This window comes from Physella acuta, unplaced genomic scaffold, assembly GCF_028476545.2.
Source record: "Physella acuta isolate Inbredline_101_S28 unplaced genomic scaffold, ASM2847654v3 ptg001814l, whole genome shotgun sequence".
NCBI classification, from domain to species: domain Eukaryota; kingdom Metazoa; phylum Mollusca; class Gastropoda; family Physidae; genus Physella; species Physella acuta.
Window position 1 is genome coordinate 64,604 of NW_026733324.1, and position 17,723 is coordinate 82,326.

The window sequence follows — 17,723 nt, forward strand, 5'->3', positions numbered from 1 at the left end:
TTGAAGTCTGCTATATGAATAGTATGAATAAAATTATTTGGTATAAAATAAATTCTATAAGAATTTCGTACACTAAGTTGAAACAAAGCGGGATTTAAAAATAAAAACAAACAAGCAAACAATGAGACAAACAGAGACGAATGCTTGGTATTTTACAAAATTTGTACAGTTTGACACATAGTGAAGTCAAGAAAATATTGGTTGCTCAAATCACAAGAATATTTTTGTTGCACAAAAACTAAACAACAACAAACAATGCACAAGATGTTAAAAAAATGTATACAGTGGAAAAAAAATGAGTCTGACAATTTCTTTATATCATCAGGCTCATTTCATGAAAATTTCATTCAGACTTGTTTTTATATTTATAGAACACTCTTCTTTTTTCTACTATTTGGAAGTTATTTTCATTAAAGAATTCTTATACCTCTTTGTTAACTCTTTGAAGTAAGTCTTTTAATTAAAAAAAATTATAAACTATTATAAATTAATTTTTAAGTAATATATCAAATTAAAAGTTAACTTCTTAAATGTTTTAAAATAAACTGAGTATAAGCTATTTCTTTAAAAAATCTTAAAAATGTAATTAATTTGTCATCATTAACTGAAACAAAAGAAGTAATAATTTTCTTTAAAATTCTTCTCAGCTAACTAATGCTATTTACTTTTTATTTGAATTTACTTTAAAAAAATGAACAACATAAAATTGCTAGTAGAATAAAAATGAAGAAAGAAATTATGTTACAGGTTAAAGCTTCATCCAACTTTTCCTATCAATAAAAAAAAATTATATGTACAAAATATTCCATTGCACAATGTTATCAATTGCACAGTGTTTAAAAGAAATATCAGAAATGAAATCAACTGCCAGAACAAGTAACGTGAATAATAATTTCATAAAATTATGCTTATTTAAAGGGGTTATTGTTGCTTAACAATACTTTTGTTATTTTATAGTATTTTTTCTTAGGCTGTTAAAAACATTAATTTATTAAAAAAAATTATTTTCTACATAGAATAATAAGGTTGCCCTAAGTTTGATTTAATAAAGTGATTTATTCTAGATGATAAATGAAAAATGATTATATTACAAGTAAATAAATGTAAATGGTGAATGAATGACAATTGATGGTTTGTACATTACAATTATAAATGAATTTTAAAAAATAATTATTTAAGTCAAGTTTAAAAATGAAACTTGTTTTTGTTCCTTCATAAAAAGCTCATAATTTTTATGCAATCTGTTTAACCCTTTACCAGAGATGAGAAAGAAAAAGTTAAACTTAAGCAATTTCATTTATCACTTCTGCTTTATCTGCCGACTTGTCCCCCTTTATGACCTCAGCAGTGCTGTCCCCTGCCTCTATCTGCTGAGCATCACCTTCCCTGTCTGCCTCTACTTTATCATCCAATGGGACCATTTCAAAGCTGTTGCCTCCACTATCCGCCTCCTCTTCGGATGCGGCTGCAGGGTTTTCTGTGATGACCACGACAGCTGTGCCTTTTTTATCCGCCTCCTCCTGGAGTTTGTTGTTCACTTTGTAGATGGGGGGAGGTGGGGGGCTTGTCTTTGGGGCTTTGGTTGTTCCACTTTCTGTGTTGAGGGGCTTCTTGGCCTTGTCGTCTGTGTCAGCCTTGGTGAATAAATAGATAAGGTTAAGGATAATTTTTATCTGCCGATTGATAGGAATTTGTAATCATCCGTACACGTAACAAGAAGAATTAAACTGTAGCAGGTGTGTACCTTATGAGACTGTAAGGTTAAATAACAGGGGGAAAAATATAAACAAAGAAAAACCTGACCAACAAGAGATGAAGTCACCAGTAAAAAATTGATAACTGGTATGCTTTTATGGAATGTATTTGAAATGGAATTTATTGCTTTTTGTGAGACACATAATTTTCACTTTGAGTTTTTTTATTGAACTTATTAAGCTAAACAGTATTTTTAAAACTCTACTGTAGGCTACTTGTTCAACTTCTGGATTCTCAATATTTTTTCTTTTTTTTTTTTTAAATAGCTAGAACTACTTTCTCAGTTAAGTTTTTGGCTATTTTATAAAAAACATACCCCATATTATAATTTCAAATACTTTGATATATTACAAATGTAAAATAATTTATTCATTTGTTTTATAAAGTTCTAAAAAAAACTGACAGATCCCACACATACACATTAAGCATTAAGTAGCTACATAAAGCCTAGTACTCCATTTTATATATACCATTTCATCCACCAAGATTTTGTCCCAACTTTTATAACTTTGTACTAACCCTCATAGCCTAGTACTCTATATATGCTAAATCTCATAGCCTAGTACTCTATATCTGTCATTTCATCCACCAAGATTTAGTCCCAACTTTTATAACTTTGTACTAACCCTCATAGCCTAGTACTCTATATATATCATTTCATCCACCAAGATTTAGTCCCAACTTGTATAACTTTGTACTCACCCTCGTCGCCAGCCACTTCTTGTAGTATATCTCAGCACCTAAAGCCCCGCCGGCACCGAGGACCCCCAGGAACAGGAAGAGGAATGGGATAGCCATGTCTTTCATATCCATGCTGGAGACCTTTCTGTGGGTGCCGCCCCCCTTCTGGGGGACAAGCTTGCTCTTGTCGTACTTGGGGCAAACTTGTCGTTTCACAAAATACTTGTCAAAGAGATCAATTATTGAGCTGTCTTCTTGAAGTTCAAGAATGGCAAGATTCATTCTTTCCAATAAAGGAGAGTTTTTGTTTACAGCAAAAGAATACCTATAAACAAACAAAAAATAATTAAACACAATAGAGGTTTATGTTAACATATGTTATCGTAAAATCAATATTTTGTACAAACAAATTGTGATAGGTCAGCCTGCATTATGCATCCCACTTTCCTAATGAAAGGAGGACAGTTTCCCCCCCCCCCCTCTCCCACAACATACCCTACCCCCTTCTATCAGTGGGTGGCTATCTACCTTTTCTTTCATAATATATTTCATTCAAGAAATAACAAAATTAATGTCATACACCAATTATACATCAACATACATTTGGAGTTTGTAAAACTGTAACTGAACAATTGGAGTTTGTAAAAGTTTAATGAACACGTATTTTTTGGCTTCACAATGCCTATAGATTTTACTAGATATGCTGAAAATATAGGAAACTAGTCATACATTAACTTCCCTTATATAATAAGCTTACCATAAAATGAGCATAATTTTTTGTTTTAATCAGCTTACCCAAAAGGTGATATTTTTTCTCCATATGTGATCAAGTCACAGTTTGTAGCAGTTATGTAATCAGCTTTCACTGTCTCCATAAGCATTGCATATTTACCACCTGAATCCTTAACCCTTTGTATACCTGAAAGTACAACCTCAATTTTTAGCTTCATGGCTAAATAAACTTTATAAACAGAAGCAAGAAGTTAAGTAAGTTTGTGAAAAACATTAAATAAAAACATATAAACTAGTAATAAATGTTTTAATAATATTTTGCCTAAAAACAGTAGTTATTGTTTAGGTTTATTATAAATTTAAATTAAAGCTTACACATGTTCAGTCATTTATAATTTATATATTATGTTGTGAAGCTTTATACCAAAATATTAATTTCCAAAAAAACAACAAAAAAAAAACAACTCCAAAACCAGTTTCAAGCAATTTAAACTGGTTGCTTTGTGAGATGAAGATAGGTTCAAATTTTCAAAAGATCTTCAGACAAAAAAGTTAGAAATATTTTTACCTTCACTGGTCTGTTGAATCCACTCTTGTGAGTCATCAATGTACGTGTAAAGTTGGGCAAAAATATTGTTGTGTGCCATCTTGCTTTCTTTAAATATCCGGTAGATGTGATTGTATTTTAACTAAAACAAATTCATAATTAATAAAATTTAGTTTGTTATATATCAATATGTTATATGGGATATTTTTTCTAAAAATATTTTCATCAATAAAACTGCTAAATTTCCTTTTTTTTTAAATAAACAAATAAAGCACACCTGTTTTATTATTTTAATAATATGAAATAGTTCAAAATTATTGTTGAAAATTGAAATAATTGAAACAAAAAGAAATATGTACTCACAGCTCCGAGCTTGACTTGCTTGCTCTCCACAATGTCTTCGTAGTTTGAGAAAGGCAGCTGTTGGGGTGACGACTCTGCCCGTGTTGTGAGAATAGCACACAGACACGCCGTGTAGGCCACGATGACAAACACGGTGAACATGAACCACATGCACATGAGTATGCGCCCTGAGATGGAACGCGGAGCTTCACGATACCCTGTCATACAGAAATATAAAGTTTATTCAGTTTTTAAAGTGATTAGCTGTTAAATATTTTTTCAAAGTGATAAAATTCATATTTGTAAGTTCATATTTGTTAAGATGATCTAGTTTCTTATTGAAGATTAATTTAGTTTTTTTGTCTGATCAGAGGTTAGGATGTTTTTTTTTTAAATAACTTGTTAAATATTATTTAAGTCATGCTTATGTAACAAAGGTTAACTCTTTAAAAAGCCAAGTCAGATGTTTCTACACTTGAATGATGATTTATAGCTTAACTAGAAAGCCTACAGACTTACAGAATTATTTATGCTATTGATTTACTGAAAAACTGAAAAATTGTGCCAAAGTTAAGGTTTATATTATGGGTGGGTTATCTTGGGCCCAACGACCCCAATAAGGGTTGAAAGATGAACTGAATTGAATATGCTGAAATAGTATAAAACTAGTTTTTACATGAAGTACTATGCAAATAGCCTGATGTGACTCAAATTTGCTAACAGCTAAAAATATTTCCATAATTTCTCTATGTTATCAAATTAATAAACAGAAATATTTCACTAAGAAGCAAAACTATTAAATAGATATTTAATAACATTACCAGAAATTGTTTATCAATATAAAAAACTTTATGACTGGTCCACTCACCTTGCCAGCCAAGAGTGCTAGCAGCAAACAGAAAACTGTTTTTCAGCCCAAAGCTTGACCGCGCCATACGCACATCTTTTTCTCTGGAGACCCGGGACCATTCAAAAGGGCTGAAGCGGCCAATCAAAAATAAGGCGAGGCTGATGACAATGAAGGCCAGGCAGATCATGATCCAGACTTCTGTGCTGAAGGGTTCCAGCATTAGACCGATTCCTCGCGTGGTTTCAGGTGGGTACTGTAGGAATAGTAGGATGTAATCTAGTGTTAGTTCTGTGTTTTAATACAACTACACACAGATATAGTAGGATGTAATGTAGTGTTGGTTCTGTGTTTTAATAAAACCACACACATATATAGTAGGATGTAATGTAGTGTTAGTTCTGTGCTTTAATACAACCACACACAGATAGAGTAAGATGTAATGTTTTGTTAATTCTGTGTATTAATACAACCACACACAGATATAGTAGGATGTAATGTAGTGTTAGTTCTGTGTTTTAATACAATCACACACAGATATAGTAGGATGTAATGTAGTGTTAGTTCTATGTTTTTAATACAACCACACACAGATACAGTAAGATGTAATGTTTTGTTAATTCTGTGTATTAATACAACCACACACAGATATAGTAGGATGTAATGTAGTGATAGTTCTGTGTTTTAATACAATCACACACAGATATAGTAGGATGTAATGTAGTGTTAGTTCAGTGACTCAATACATCCTGCAGTTATAGCACTAATTTAAGATATCTAACTGTATTTTCACAAGACTGTTTATGGATAGTAAAGCAATGTAAAAATACATTTAAATGTTTTTTTAACTATGAAGGTAATATTAGATAGTTTTTCCTATAATGTGGTCAGTATGTTACTTTCTTCCTCTAATGTAGCTGTTATATATGTTCTCTGCCAGGTTTTGATAGGTTCAAGATAGGCTACATTAAAGCTCCACGAGGGAAATTAAAAAACAGATGGTCTAAATAAAGTTGCAGATGAACAGCCAACAGCTGGCATGAAAAATATTGTCTTGGGGAACTGCACAGAGAATTACAGAAGAAAGAAAAATGGAAACAAGTTTCTGAAGATCAACTTGTGTTTCCTGGGCACTGATGGAAAGAAGAGGGTGATTAGATCCATTTTAGACTAAAAATAACCTGTTCTAGTGCTGGCTGTTAGTTCAGCTTTGACATGGGTTATGTGTTCTGTAACGTTAACCTATCTATCAGCCAAATAGAAGGAGAACGTCCCCGGATTCTTTTTTCGGGGTCATATGCAAATACCTTACGGCCTAAGTGGATGAACACTTAACACAACGTCCCACTAGGGCTCGAAATTAATGTCTAGGGAAGCTAGTGATACTATTGTAATTAACACTCATCCAATCTACATACGACCTTTTAATCAGCGAACTCAGTTGTGGCAGAACACAAAGATGAACTATATAAAATATTTAATGTATAAAGTATCAAAAACCCAACTTACAAAATGCAGGAAAAAACACTATCACAGATTTCTACACTGTCTAAAAAACAGCCACAGACCACACAACACTGCTGTAGTTTCTAGAATTACTTAGCGACAAGTAATATTAAACTAGAAGACTAAATCACTTAAGAAAGCAAGGCACACACAGGTCTTAAGTACTCTCACGTTCAAATGGTCAGAGTCTATAGCCGGACAATATGGACGGCTGCCTGAGCAAGATAAAACTGCCTCGTAGACTGCCAGGTCAAGATAAACTGCCTCGTGTTGCGAGTGTGCAGTGCAATTAAAGACTTCTGTGACAGGGGAGGTTATCCTCAACTCATGTCGCCATTGGTTGGGATAATCATCTGATCAGAATCATTCGATCAGATTTTAATGGAAAATTTCTATGTCTCAAACACCTTAATAAGTCAGTGGAAAAACCCCAGGTGTTACACCATCATTCCATATAAGGAATTATACAATGTCAAAATAAAAATGACTCGACCTAAGTAGGTCACATCCCCTCCCTTTTTGGAAGTGACAGATAGGTTCCACAAAAACATACATAAGGAACCAATCTGGCAATGAAATAACAAAAATGTTTTACAAATGTAGGCAATCAAAATCATAATACCATATGAAAATATCCCTGAACATAAAAGGGAAGTAACTCCAACTTTTACAATTGGTGAAAGGGGAGTAACCCTTCAAAAAGTAATTATACATCAAAATCCCTCAAAAAAAAGGTATTACAATAGTTCCATGAGGATATTAAAAGTGGTAAACCCGCCAGGGTAAGACCTTTATTTCAATGACTAGCTACAATATCAACTGAGTCATGTAAGACATATTATTATAAAAGATTACATATAATCAAAAACCACCTTTAATTTAGGTTCACCTGAAAATAAACAAAATTTTCAACAGGAATGGAATTTTGAAAAAAATTCAAAACTCACACCACTCATTTTCATATGAGTGACACTCAAACAAAACCTGTTTATGGTCCTAATGAACCACAAAGCATGTCACATGATCAATGTGTACAACAAGATTTTACATCCTTGACAAACAATCAGCCACAACATTATCACTACCCTTAATGTGTGAAATTTCCAGATTAAAATTTTGGAAATATAAGCACCATCTCAATATTCTTTGATTTGTCTGTCCTAACTTAGAGGTAAATTTCAGGGGATCATGGTCAGAAAACACTCTGACTGGATTGGTTGAAGAAGAGACATAGACTTCAAAATGTTGTAATGATAAAACCAAAGCTAAAGCTTCTTTTTCAATAGTAGAATAATTCTTTTGGTTCTCATTTAACTTCCTGGAAAAAAAGGCAATGGGATGGTCAATTCCCATGTTGTCTTCTTGAAATAGGACTGAGCCAATGGCTAAGTTGCTAGCATCAATGGCAAGTTTAAAGGGCTTGCTAAAATTTGGTGCAGCCATAACAGGAGCATTTGATAAAAATGACTTAATGGTTAAAAAAGCTTCTTGACATTTATTGGACCATTCAAATTCAATACCCTTTTTCAATAATGCAGTAAGAGGTTCAGCAATAGCTGAAAAGTTTTGACAGAACCGCCTATAGTAACCAGCCATTCCAAGGAACTTTTTGATCTCTTTACAATTTTTGGGAGGTGGTAACCTTACAATAGCATCTACTTTAGCTTCAATGGGCCGAACTTGGTTCGTTCCCACTTGGTAACCCAAATAGGTAATTGAAGCTTTACAGAAATCACTTTTATGTAAGTTTACAGTAAAATTCACTTCAGACAATTTTCTAAAAAGGTTAGTCAATTGAACAATATGTTCTTCAAAAGTATTAGAAAATACAACTATATCATCTATGTAGGCCTCACATTGGTCTATGTCAGCAATGACAGAGTTAATGACTCTCTGGAAAGTTTGACCAGCATTTCGCATACCAAAGGGCATGCGTTTGTATCTATAAAAACCATTAGGGGTTACAAAAGCAGATATTTCTTTTGCACGGTCAGATAAGGGGATTTGCCAGTATCCTGAAAGTAAATCAATTTTGGAAATTATCTTAGCTTGACCAACTTTATCAATAACGTCCTCTATCCGAGGCAAGGGATAGGAATCAGCTTTGGTGAGCGCATTCACCTTCCTAAAGTCGGTCATAAACCTGAAAGATCCACCGTCTTTCGGTACTATGAGACATGGGGAACTCCAGTTGCTGAAACTGGGCTCAATGATATCATTCTTGAGCATATAATCAATTTCATCTTTTATCAAAGCAGCTTTTTCCGGGTTAACTCTATAGGGGTGTTGTTTAATGGGTTTTGCGTCACCAACGTCTACATCATGAGGTGGAACCTTCGCTTCTTTGGGGACATCCCCAAAAATAGAGGGAAATGTCTCGAATAACTGAGACAATCTATGGCTTTCCTCTGTGGACAAATGCATAAGGTGGACATTCAAATTATCTAAAAAGGAAGAATTTACCAATTTTGGGGGTTTCAATTTATCATGTATCACATCATCAGAAACATTTGAACATACAGGTAAAGTAATTTTAGCTGTGGAATGAACATTGTTACAATTATCATAATATTTTTTCAGTGAGTTAACATGATACACTGTCTGTTTCTTTCTTCTGTCGGGCGTATTGACAACATAGTTCAAATCACTTAATTTTGAATGCACTGTAAAGGGTCCACAATATCTCAGGGATAACGCATTGTTCAGATTAGGCACTAACACAAGAACTTTGTCGCCTGGATTGAATGTTCGTTTACAAGAACTCTTATCATACAGTCCTTTCATTCTAACTTGGGCCCTTCTTAAGTTCTTGTGAGCCATTTCGCACACGGCTTTCAGTCGAACGTGAAAATCGTCGAAGTTTTCCACTGGATGATCACTGGTACCTGTCCAACGTTCGTGTATCAGCTTCAGGGGGCCACGGACAGAATGTCCAAACACAAGTTGAAAAGGCGAGTAGCCTAAAGAGTCCTGGACACAGTCCCTCGCGGCGAAAATAATCCAAGGAACAGACTCATCCCATTGGGTGTTACTGTTAGCGAATGTCCTTAACATGGTTTTGAGGGTTTGGTGGAACCTCTCAAGTACGCCTTGAGACTGGGGGTGGTAGGCTGAGCTGGTGATGTGGGTAACGCCTAGCTTGGCTAGTGCTTCCTGAAAATGGTGACTGGTGAAGTTGCTGCCTTGATCTGTTTGCACGATTCTAGGTAATCCAAAGGTAGTGAAGAACCGGGTCATGGCTCTGACTACAGTCTTTGCCTTAATGTTCCGTAAGGGAATCGCCTCGGGAAAACGGGTACTTGAACACATAAAGGTAAGTAGGTACTCGTTGCCCGCCTTGGTTTTAGGCAAGGGACCTACACAGTCCATGACGATTTTAGAAAAAGGTTCTTCTAATACAGGAATCGGACTCAAAGGGGCCTTAGGAATTGTCTGGTTTGGCTTTCCGGCCAACTGACAGTTCGTGCAACTTCTACAGTAACGCGACACATCTTTTCTCATTTTGGGCCAAAAGAACAGTTCTTTGATCTTCGCCGTCGTTTTAGTGACACCTGGGTGTGCTGACATTGGATGGTCATGTGCCAGCTTAAGTATTTCATGCCGATAAGGTGGAGGGATCCACAGCTGGTTTTTACCCAACCATGGTTCGGCTGGTGAGGCATTCACTGGTATAGCGCGACGAAAGAAGAGGCCGTTCTCGGAGAAATATTCTCCATCGTCAGATGATAGAGATTTTTCGACCGTTGCTTTGAGTTCCGCGTCGACTTGTTGAGCTTTAATGATGTCTTCCTGAGATATTCTCAGGGGTAAGCCCAGGCTTGTGTTTTCTGGAAGCATAGACTCCAGTTTGGGAGTCGAATTTCTTGACGATGATGGCGGGTGTGGTTCAGACGTGGTGTCAGCCAATGGTTTGGTCTGGCTTCTTGTCACCGCACATGCAGGATACAGTTCATAATCATTATCTGGAACTGTTGACAAAGGGTCTGAAACCGTACAGGGGTATACTTTGCTTCCCGCAAGGTCATTCCCTAGAAGTAGGTGTACTCCTGGGACAGGAATACTATCTATCACACCTAAAATGACCTCACCTTCGACGAGATGATGTTTCAGGGCAAACTTGTGTAGAGGGACGACAGTAGATTTCGTCCCTACTCCCTGGATAACGGAAATCCTTCCAGTGTTCGTCTCTGGTGAAATGTCCATTGAACTTTTCAAAAGGAGTGATTGTGACGCTCCTGTGTCTCTTAGAACGGTGATATTCTTCTGAGACAACGGATCACCTGGTTTGCTAATGATGGCTTCGGCAATAAAAGATGAAAAGTCAACTTTTCTCGATCTCTCGAGATCGGTAGACTCGGAAGAAACTGGATGGTGGCGAGAACAGTCAAAATGTGACTGCACATAATGTGTGGAGACTTGACTACCTTCTTGCGGACACTTAGGGTTAGAGTCCTTTTGAATTCTAGAGTTCATAGTTGAACTGGCTGCTTGAGGGGATAGAGCATAGTGCGCGGAAGTACGCACCACCTCCCTGTTATTCTGAAGACGTTTGTAACAGTCCTTGACATGGTGACCAGGCCTTTTGCAGAACTGGCATACCGCTCGACGATTGAGAGTTGATCTTGGTTTCTCTCTGGACTGTGATGCCTTCAAATGTTGGCCAACAGGATGATTGCTGCCAAAAAGGGGAAGCACGGGGTTGAGGCGGTTTCCTGACACTGGTGGTTTCTTATGCACCAACATATATGTGTCAGCCGACTCAGCAGCCTTCTGGATGTCAGTTATCTTGTTATCCAGAATGTGTAGTCGTATCTCTTCAGGCAGGGACGATAGGAATTCTTCCCTTAGGATAAGTGACCTGAGTTTCTCAAACTCAGAAACTTCCTCAGAGTGTAGCCACCTTGAGAATATTTTCTCCTTTTCAAAGAGAAATTCCACATATGATTGTGTGGGTAACTTGCGGAGTGTTCGGAATTTTGTCCGATAGGCCTCGGGCGTCAGTGCGTAGGCCTTTAAAATGGCAGTCTTGACCAAACTATAGTTATTTTGAACGTCGTGAGAGAGTGCCTGGTATGTTTTTGCAGCTTTCCCAGTAAGGACAGAACTCAATAAAGCAGTAATGGAGGTTTCGGGCCATTCACAAGTCTTCGCTAAACTCTCAAACGAGTTAAAGAAAACGACCAAATCTGTTTCATCAAATTTAGGAACTAATTTCCCAAATTTGGCAATCACTTGCCCTACCGACAACTTTTTTGGATCTACCAGAGAAGTGACATCACTAACTTGACCAAACTCTAATTCCAACCTCCTCTTATCTAAAGCAATTTTAGCCTCTATCTCCTGTTTCTCTAAAGCAACTTTCTCCTTCTCTAGAGCAACTTTCTCCTTCTCTAAAGCAATTCTAGCTTCTAATTCTACCTTCTCTAGAGTTTTCTCCTCGCGGAGCAACACACCAGCCAACAAACTTTCATCAAATACTCCTTCATTAATGAAATGAACAACAATTTTATCTCTCAACACCTCTGACTTCTGCGTAACAGAATAATCCAATTTCAATTCCTTAACAACACTAACCAAAACTTTTCTACTCAACTTTTCTACATCTTCAACAGTAGGATTAGCCAAAAAAGACTCCATAACACTAACTTGAAAATCACAACAAGCCTAGATTCTTTAAATTAATACACAGCGTTGGGCCGTGTACTTGACCTCTAAATGTAGGACAACACGTCTGGCTATTGACCTAGATAACTCTATGCTTGCGCGCGTTGTAAGAACACTGCGCTACTGGATATAAAAACAACTAAATCCAACTAACCTTAGTATTCAACTGATAGAACCAACAACTGGAACGACAGATTAAATCTCGGCGAGCTCCCACTTTGTAACGTTAACCTATCTATCAGCCAAATAGAAGGAGAACGTCCCCGGATTCTTTTTTCGGGGTCATATGCAAATACCTTACGGCCTAAGTGGATGAACACTTAACACAACGTCCCACTAGGGCTCGAAATTAATGTCTAGGGAAGCTAGTGATACTATTGTAATTAACACTCATCCAATCTACATACGACCTTTTAATCAGCGAACTCAGTTGTGGCAGAACACAAAGATGAACTATATAAAATATTTAATGTATAAAGTATCAAAAACCCAACTTACAAAATGCAGGAAAAAACACTATCACAGATTTCTACACTGTCTAAAAAACAGCCACAGACCACACAACACTGCTGTAGTTTCTAGAATTACTTAGCGACAAGTAATATTAAACTAGAAGACTAAATCACTTAAGAAAGCAAGGCACACACAGGTCTTAAGTACTCTCACGTTCAAATGGTCAGAGTCTATAGCCGGACAATATGGACGGCTGCCTGAGCAAGATAAAACTGCCTCGTAGACTGCCAGGTCAAGATAAACTGCCTCGTGTTGCGAGTGTGCAGTGCAATTAAAGACTTCTGTGACAGGGGAGGTTATCCTCAACTCATGTCGCCATTGGTTGGGATAATCATCTGATCAGAATCATTCGATCAGATTTTAATGGAAAATTTCTATGTCTCAAACACCTTAATAAGTCAGTGGAAAAACCCCAGGTGTTACACCATCATTCCATATAAGGAATTATACAATGTCAAAATAAAAATGACTCGACCTAAGTAGGTCACAGTTCTATAAGGAACAGTGTGGTCTGAGGGTTAAGCATACAACTGCTAACCTGAAAGTTTTGAGTTCAGGCACCAGGCTTATGTTAGGGAAAGTAAAGATGGCTAGGCATTCCTCCATATGCAGAGGTCACACAAACAGGTAAACTCTACTGCATATAAGCCTACCTGTGGATACCAGGTTTGAAATTGTAACTTTGACTAGACTCTGTGTCATATTTACCTTAATGAGCAAGCTGATACCACTGGACATATATGGTCGCGTAAAGTCAACAATTTCATTGCCTTCAGCTTTCACAGATTTTGGAATTGGTCCTACAGCTATATCTGCATTCTGAAAGAGATCATCGCATATTTCACTAGTATGAATTGGTCTGGATTCTGAAAAAGATCATTGAATATTTTAAACAGCGGTATACTTAGTTTTAACAGAAGTTTTTTTTTTTTGTGTCAGGGGAGAGGCAACTGGCAAGATGACAATTACTGCCACCCCCCCCCCTCTCCCAGAAAGTATTTCATTCAGGCATCTGTTCAGAGGGCACCCCCCCCCCCGGAAGGACGTCTACCCCCCCATGAAATATAATTTATATAGAAAATATATGTTTTTACTCTTGCCCTCCCTCCTCCCCCCCTCCCCAAAAAGTTTCAAGTGCCCCCCACCCCCCACCCGGGAAAAAAGTCTGAAGGAAACACTGCTCCCGGAGATCATGTCTAGCACCGCACGCCCACGTCACGCCCCACCCACCAGTCCCAGCTCCGAAATGAGCCCTTTCCATTTGCCCGTGTAGTCCTGGTAGCCGTACGAATCGTGGTTGACCAGTTTGATGTTGTAGCCGAACGCCGCCTTCTCCGCCACCTTCTTCAGCACGTCCATCGCCAGCCCCGTGTAGGTTGTCTTCCCCTCGCTGTCCGTTTCTGTCATCACAAAGGGCGCCTCCTGTAGGGGGGAAATTAAAGGGAAGTAACTTAATGCCTGTTCTGTTGTTACAATGGATTATGTTCTGTTTTCCTTTTTTTTTTTTTTAGATGAGATGGAAAGATGGAAAGGGGAAGTAATTGACTGAACACGACAGTATTCTCAATACAAGTGAAGTTTAGCTGAGAATAGATTTAATTTAAACTTGCAAAAGAAAATTGTTTAGATGTCGGTTTTTTTTTTAAACAAGTATTTTCTTTTGTGTTTCCTACAGATAATATTTTGTCAAGACATTTATTCTCATTTGTTTTTTTAGACAGATGTATCAATGTTGTTGATAATAATACACTATTAATTTAAATTATTCAAAGACATTTAGATCCTGTCCCGATATGATTTTTTTTTTCAGTTCAAAGTTCAAAGTGGCATTGATAAGTTTAAAGAAACTAGGTCACGACAGCTCACATCTTTCTGTGTATCGTCTGCATGATATCTTAAAATGGCGCGGTTTTCCATGTCACCACAGTGTCGCGTTAGAGGTTTAGACAGGATTAGGGATCGTTTGAAAGTTAAGGGGAAAAAATTACTTAGCCTAGATAGGCTTGCAAGAAATTTGAAAATGCTGTCGGCTAAAGAATAAGCACGGCACAAAAAAAAAATTCAAAGTATAGGCCTAAATGTTACGTCACGTTTTTCTAACTCACCCCCCCCCCCCCCCCCCCACACACACACACTTTCCATTCCCTCTCCTTCAAGTTACATTTTTTTCACATAAATATAGGATTTTAAATAATAAATAAAAACAATGATACATATTAGAAAACCCACACAAAGGCTTAAACTTAAACGCTCCCCAAAAAAATAAAAAATAAAATAACCGATCAAAATAGATACGCAGCAAATGAGCTGAATTTATTTGTAAGCTTATCTCATCGCGAACATTATTTATGTTACACGCGGAGAATGTAGGCCGTGAGCGAGGTCAAGACCTTGAGCTAACCGCATTATTATCTCCGTCTTCCTCCTTCCCTCTCCGCGTTGATAACCCCAATAACAGGTTATTAACTATAACCATAACGTTTAGCCGGTATGCTAAAATCTATACTAAGACTTAAAAACTGACATGGCAGAATTTTTTTCCTAAAGTCAAATAAAAGAACATTTAGATCTAGATCGAGAAGGCTACTTAACTTAAGAACGTGTAAAAAAAGTTTTGTATCGGTATGTAGACAAATAAAAGCATATATTATTAGCATCTTTAAAAATCTACGTCTAAAAATAGATAGAACTATATTTTTAAAGAAAAGTAAATGTCCCATCTTTTTATTATTTTTAAGCAAATATGTTGGTAAATATTTTTGGGGATTTCTAGAGCGTTTGGGTTGATGGCTTGTGGTTATTTAACAAACGTTATCACAATAATTATTTTATAATAATTCTATCCAGGTACTTTAATAATGGTAGAGCATTCGGCTGCTAGCCCGAAGGTCTCGAGTTCGGATCTCAGTTCAGACACAGGACAGCAGGAAAATGTAGACACCCCCCCCACCGAAAATATCAATATGCTGGGCATAGTGCTGACCACACCATCCCTTCATATGTACATCGTTTCCCCTATTGATCGTAAGGTCAAAAGGGAAGCTTTATATTTTTTTTTTACTTCAAGAATGAAATGGTTAGACCTTAGTGCATTAACTGCCAAAATCTAAATTTTACAAAAGTCCCATATATATATATATATATATATATATATATATATATATATATATATATATATATATATATATATATATATATATATATATATATATATATATATATATAATCAATATTGTTTTACATTTAATTTTAAATAGTGGGGTGGGGGGGGGAAGGGAACGACATGATAAAATTACATCATTATACAAAGCAAAGGTTTTTTTTTAACACGAAAATAAGAAACGTAGAGATCCTTTTATACATAACATCGTTTTACATAACAGTGTTTAACGTGTACACTTTAATAGTGGGAAAGCAAAAAAAAAATAATTTCGAATGTCAAAATTGTACCACGGTAGAAAACAAAGTTTCTATTGAGTAAAAATTGTAACTTAACTATGTCTATGATACAACAGAGATTTATTTCATCTCCTACAATCCCTGCCATCTGAGATTACGGTCAAGTTTGTACTTAAAATCTTAACAGTCTGTCATTCCAATGTTATCTCCCTTTTCTCCCGTCTTCTGATTAATTCAATTACCTCCCCTTATTTATCGACTCCTTTTTCACTCCCTTGAATGTGTCACCACTGATTCCTCATGTCGAACACGCATTATTCCCCCTTTCACAAAAAATCCCCCCCCCCCCCCTTTGTTACTCTGTTTAAAAAAAAACAAACCACAAGGCCATCGCCATCCTTAACCGAACCCCCACCATCCCTAGCAGCGCCCCATGATACCCAGCCTCGAGTTCAAAATTACAGTTGGTTCGGTTTCGCTCTCACCAGCGAGTTCACGGTATCGATCGGTGTGTCATTCTAGCGCGCGAATCAAGAGGGGAAGGAATCGATTACAAAGGTTTAGCACTACGGCATTATAAAAAGCTACTTTCGGCGAAACGTCTGCTTTAAAATCTGACAAGAAGCAGGGGGGGGGGGGGGGGACGAGACAGCAGACGTAAGCCGATAAAACCAACATACGAACGTGGCCAGGTTTTTGCAAATTCATCATCCCAAAAGCTCTTCCCCTATTCCACTCCCTACCCTTCACCCCACCACCCCCCCCACCCACATCCACAATCTTCGTGGCCACTTCATTTACTTGGTTATTTCTTCAAAGAGGATTCGTGGAACACTACTGACAACTGGCTCCTTGCCCAAGACATTGTTTCGTGAATGTTAATAATGATGGGGGGGGGGGGGGCATAATTGGAACACGTCTACCACCCACCTAACAAAATGAAAAAAATATATAATTTTGAAAGATAATATATTTTTTAACTAGCATCCGCCCCTCCCCCTTCCACAAATGGTTTAAGTGAAATGCCCCCCGCCACCCATTTTTCCCCAGGAGAAAAATTCCTGAAAGAAACCATATTTTATAGATTAAGTCAGATACATATTAATATTAAAAATGTGGTTGGCTTTATAAAACATAACCCTAGGATCATTTGTAAATGACGTCAGTTGATCTTAACCCTGTTTCATTACCCACACTACACCTCCTTATGAAAGCTACGCCCTACGCCTAAAAAATGACGTAACAAAACCCCCTAATGCTTGAAAGTGTACGCTAATTACCACTTGTTATTCATCATCATTGTTCTAAGAAAAAAATTTAAATTATATACTAGGTTGTTACCAGAGTTTCTTCCAGGCATTTCTTCGTTGGGGGCTCAACCCCCCCCCCCCCCCACCTCGAAGAAAGTCTACCGCCCTTCCAAACACAAAATGGAATTTATATAGAAAATATATTTTTAACAGTGTCCGCCCCCCCCCCCCCCCCCACACCCGAAAATTTTCAAGTGCCCCCCCCCCCCCCGGAGAAAAAAGTTTGAAAGAAACACTGATTATTACTAATGTCATATTCTCACCACCCCCCCCCCCCCCCCGCCCCCCCCCCCCCTCACACACACACTTACTCGTCAAAACACATCGGCACATCTCAATCTCCCCCCGCCCAAGGTGTGTAAGAGACCCCCACATGTGACTTGACAGGGATTCATTCGCAAACAGCGTCTCATTGATTCCAATACCA

The 17,723-nt window shown here is 37.2% G+C and overlaps 1 protein-coding gene across 1 annotated transcript; it reads right to left on the reverse strand.

Moving 5' to 3' along the window:
• Positions 1-1,010: 1,010 nt before the first annotated feature.
• LOC131930660 (glutamate receptor U1) lies at positions 1,011-14,009 on the reverse strand (the record flags this gene model as incomplete). The annotated part of the gene is given in 8 exon segments (XM_059287245.1): positions 1,011-1,634; positions 2,458-2,761; positions 3,232-3,355; positions 3,737-3,857; positions 4,079-4,275; positions 4,926-5,160; positions 13,296-13,406; positions 13,818-14,009. Coding segments are annotated over 8 exon segments (1,635 nt in total), but the record flags the coding sequence as incomplete, so codon positions are not given.
• Between the last annotated feature and the right edge of the window lie 3,714 nt (positions 14,010-17,723).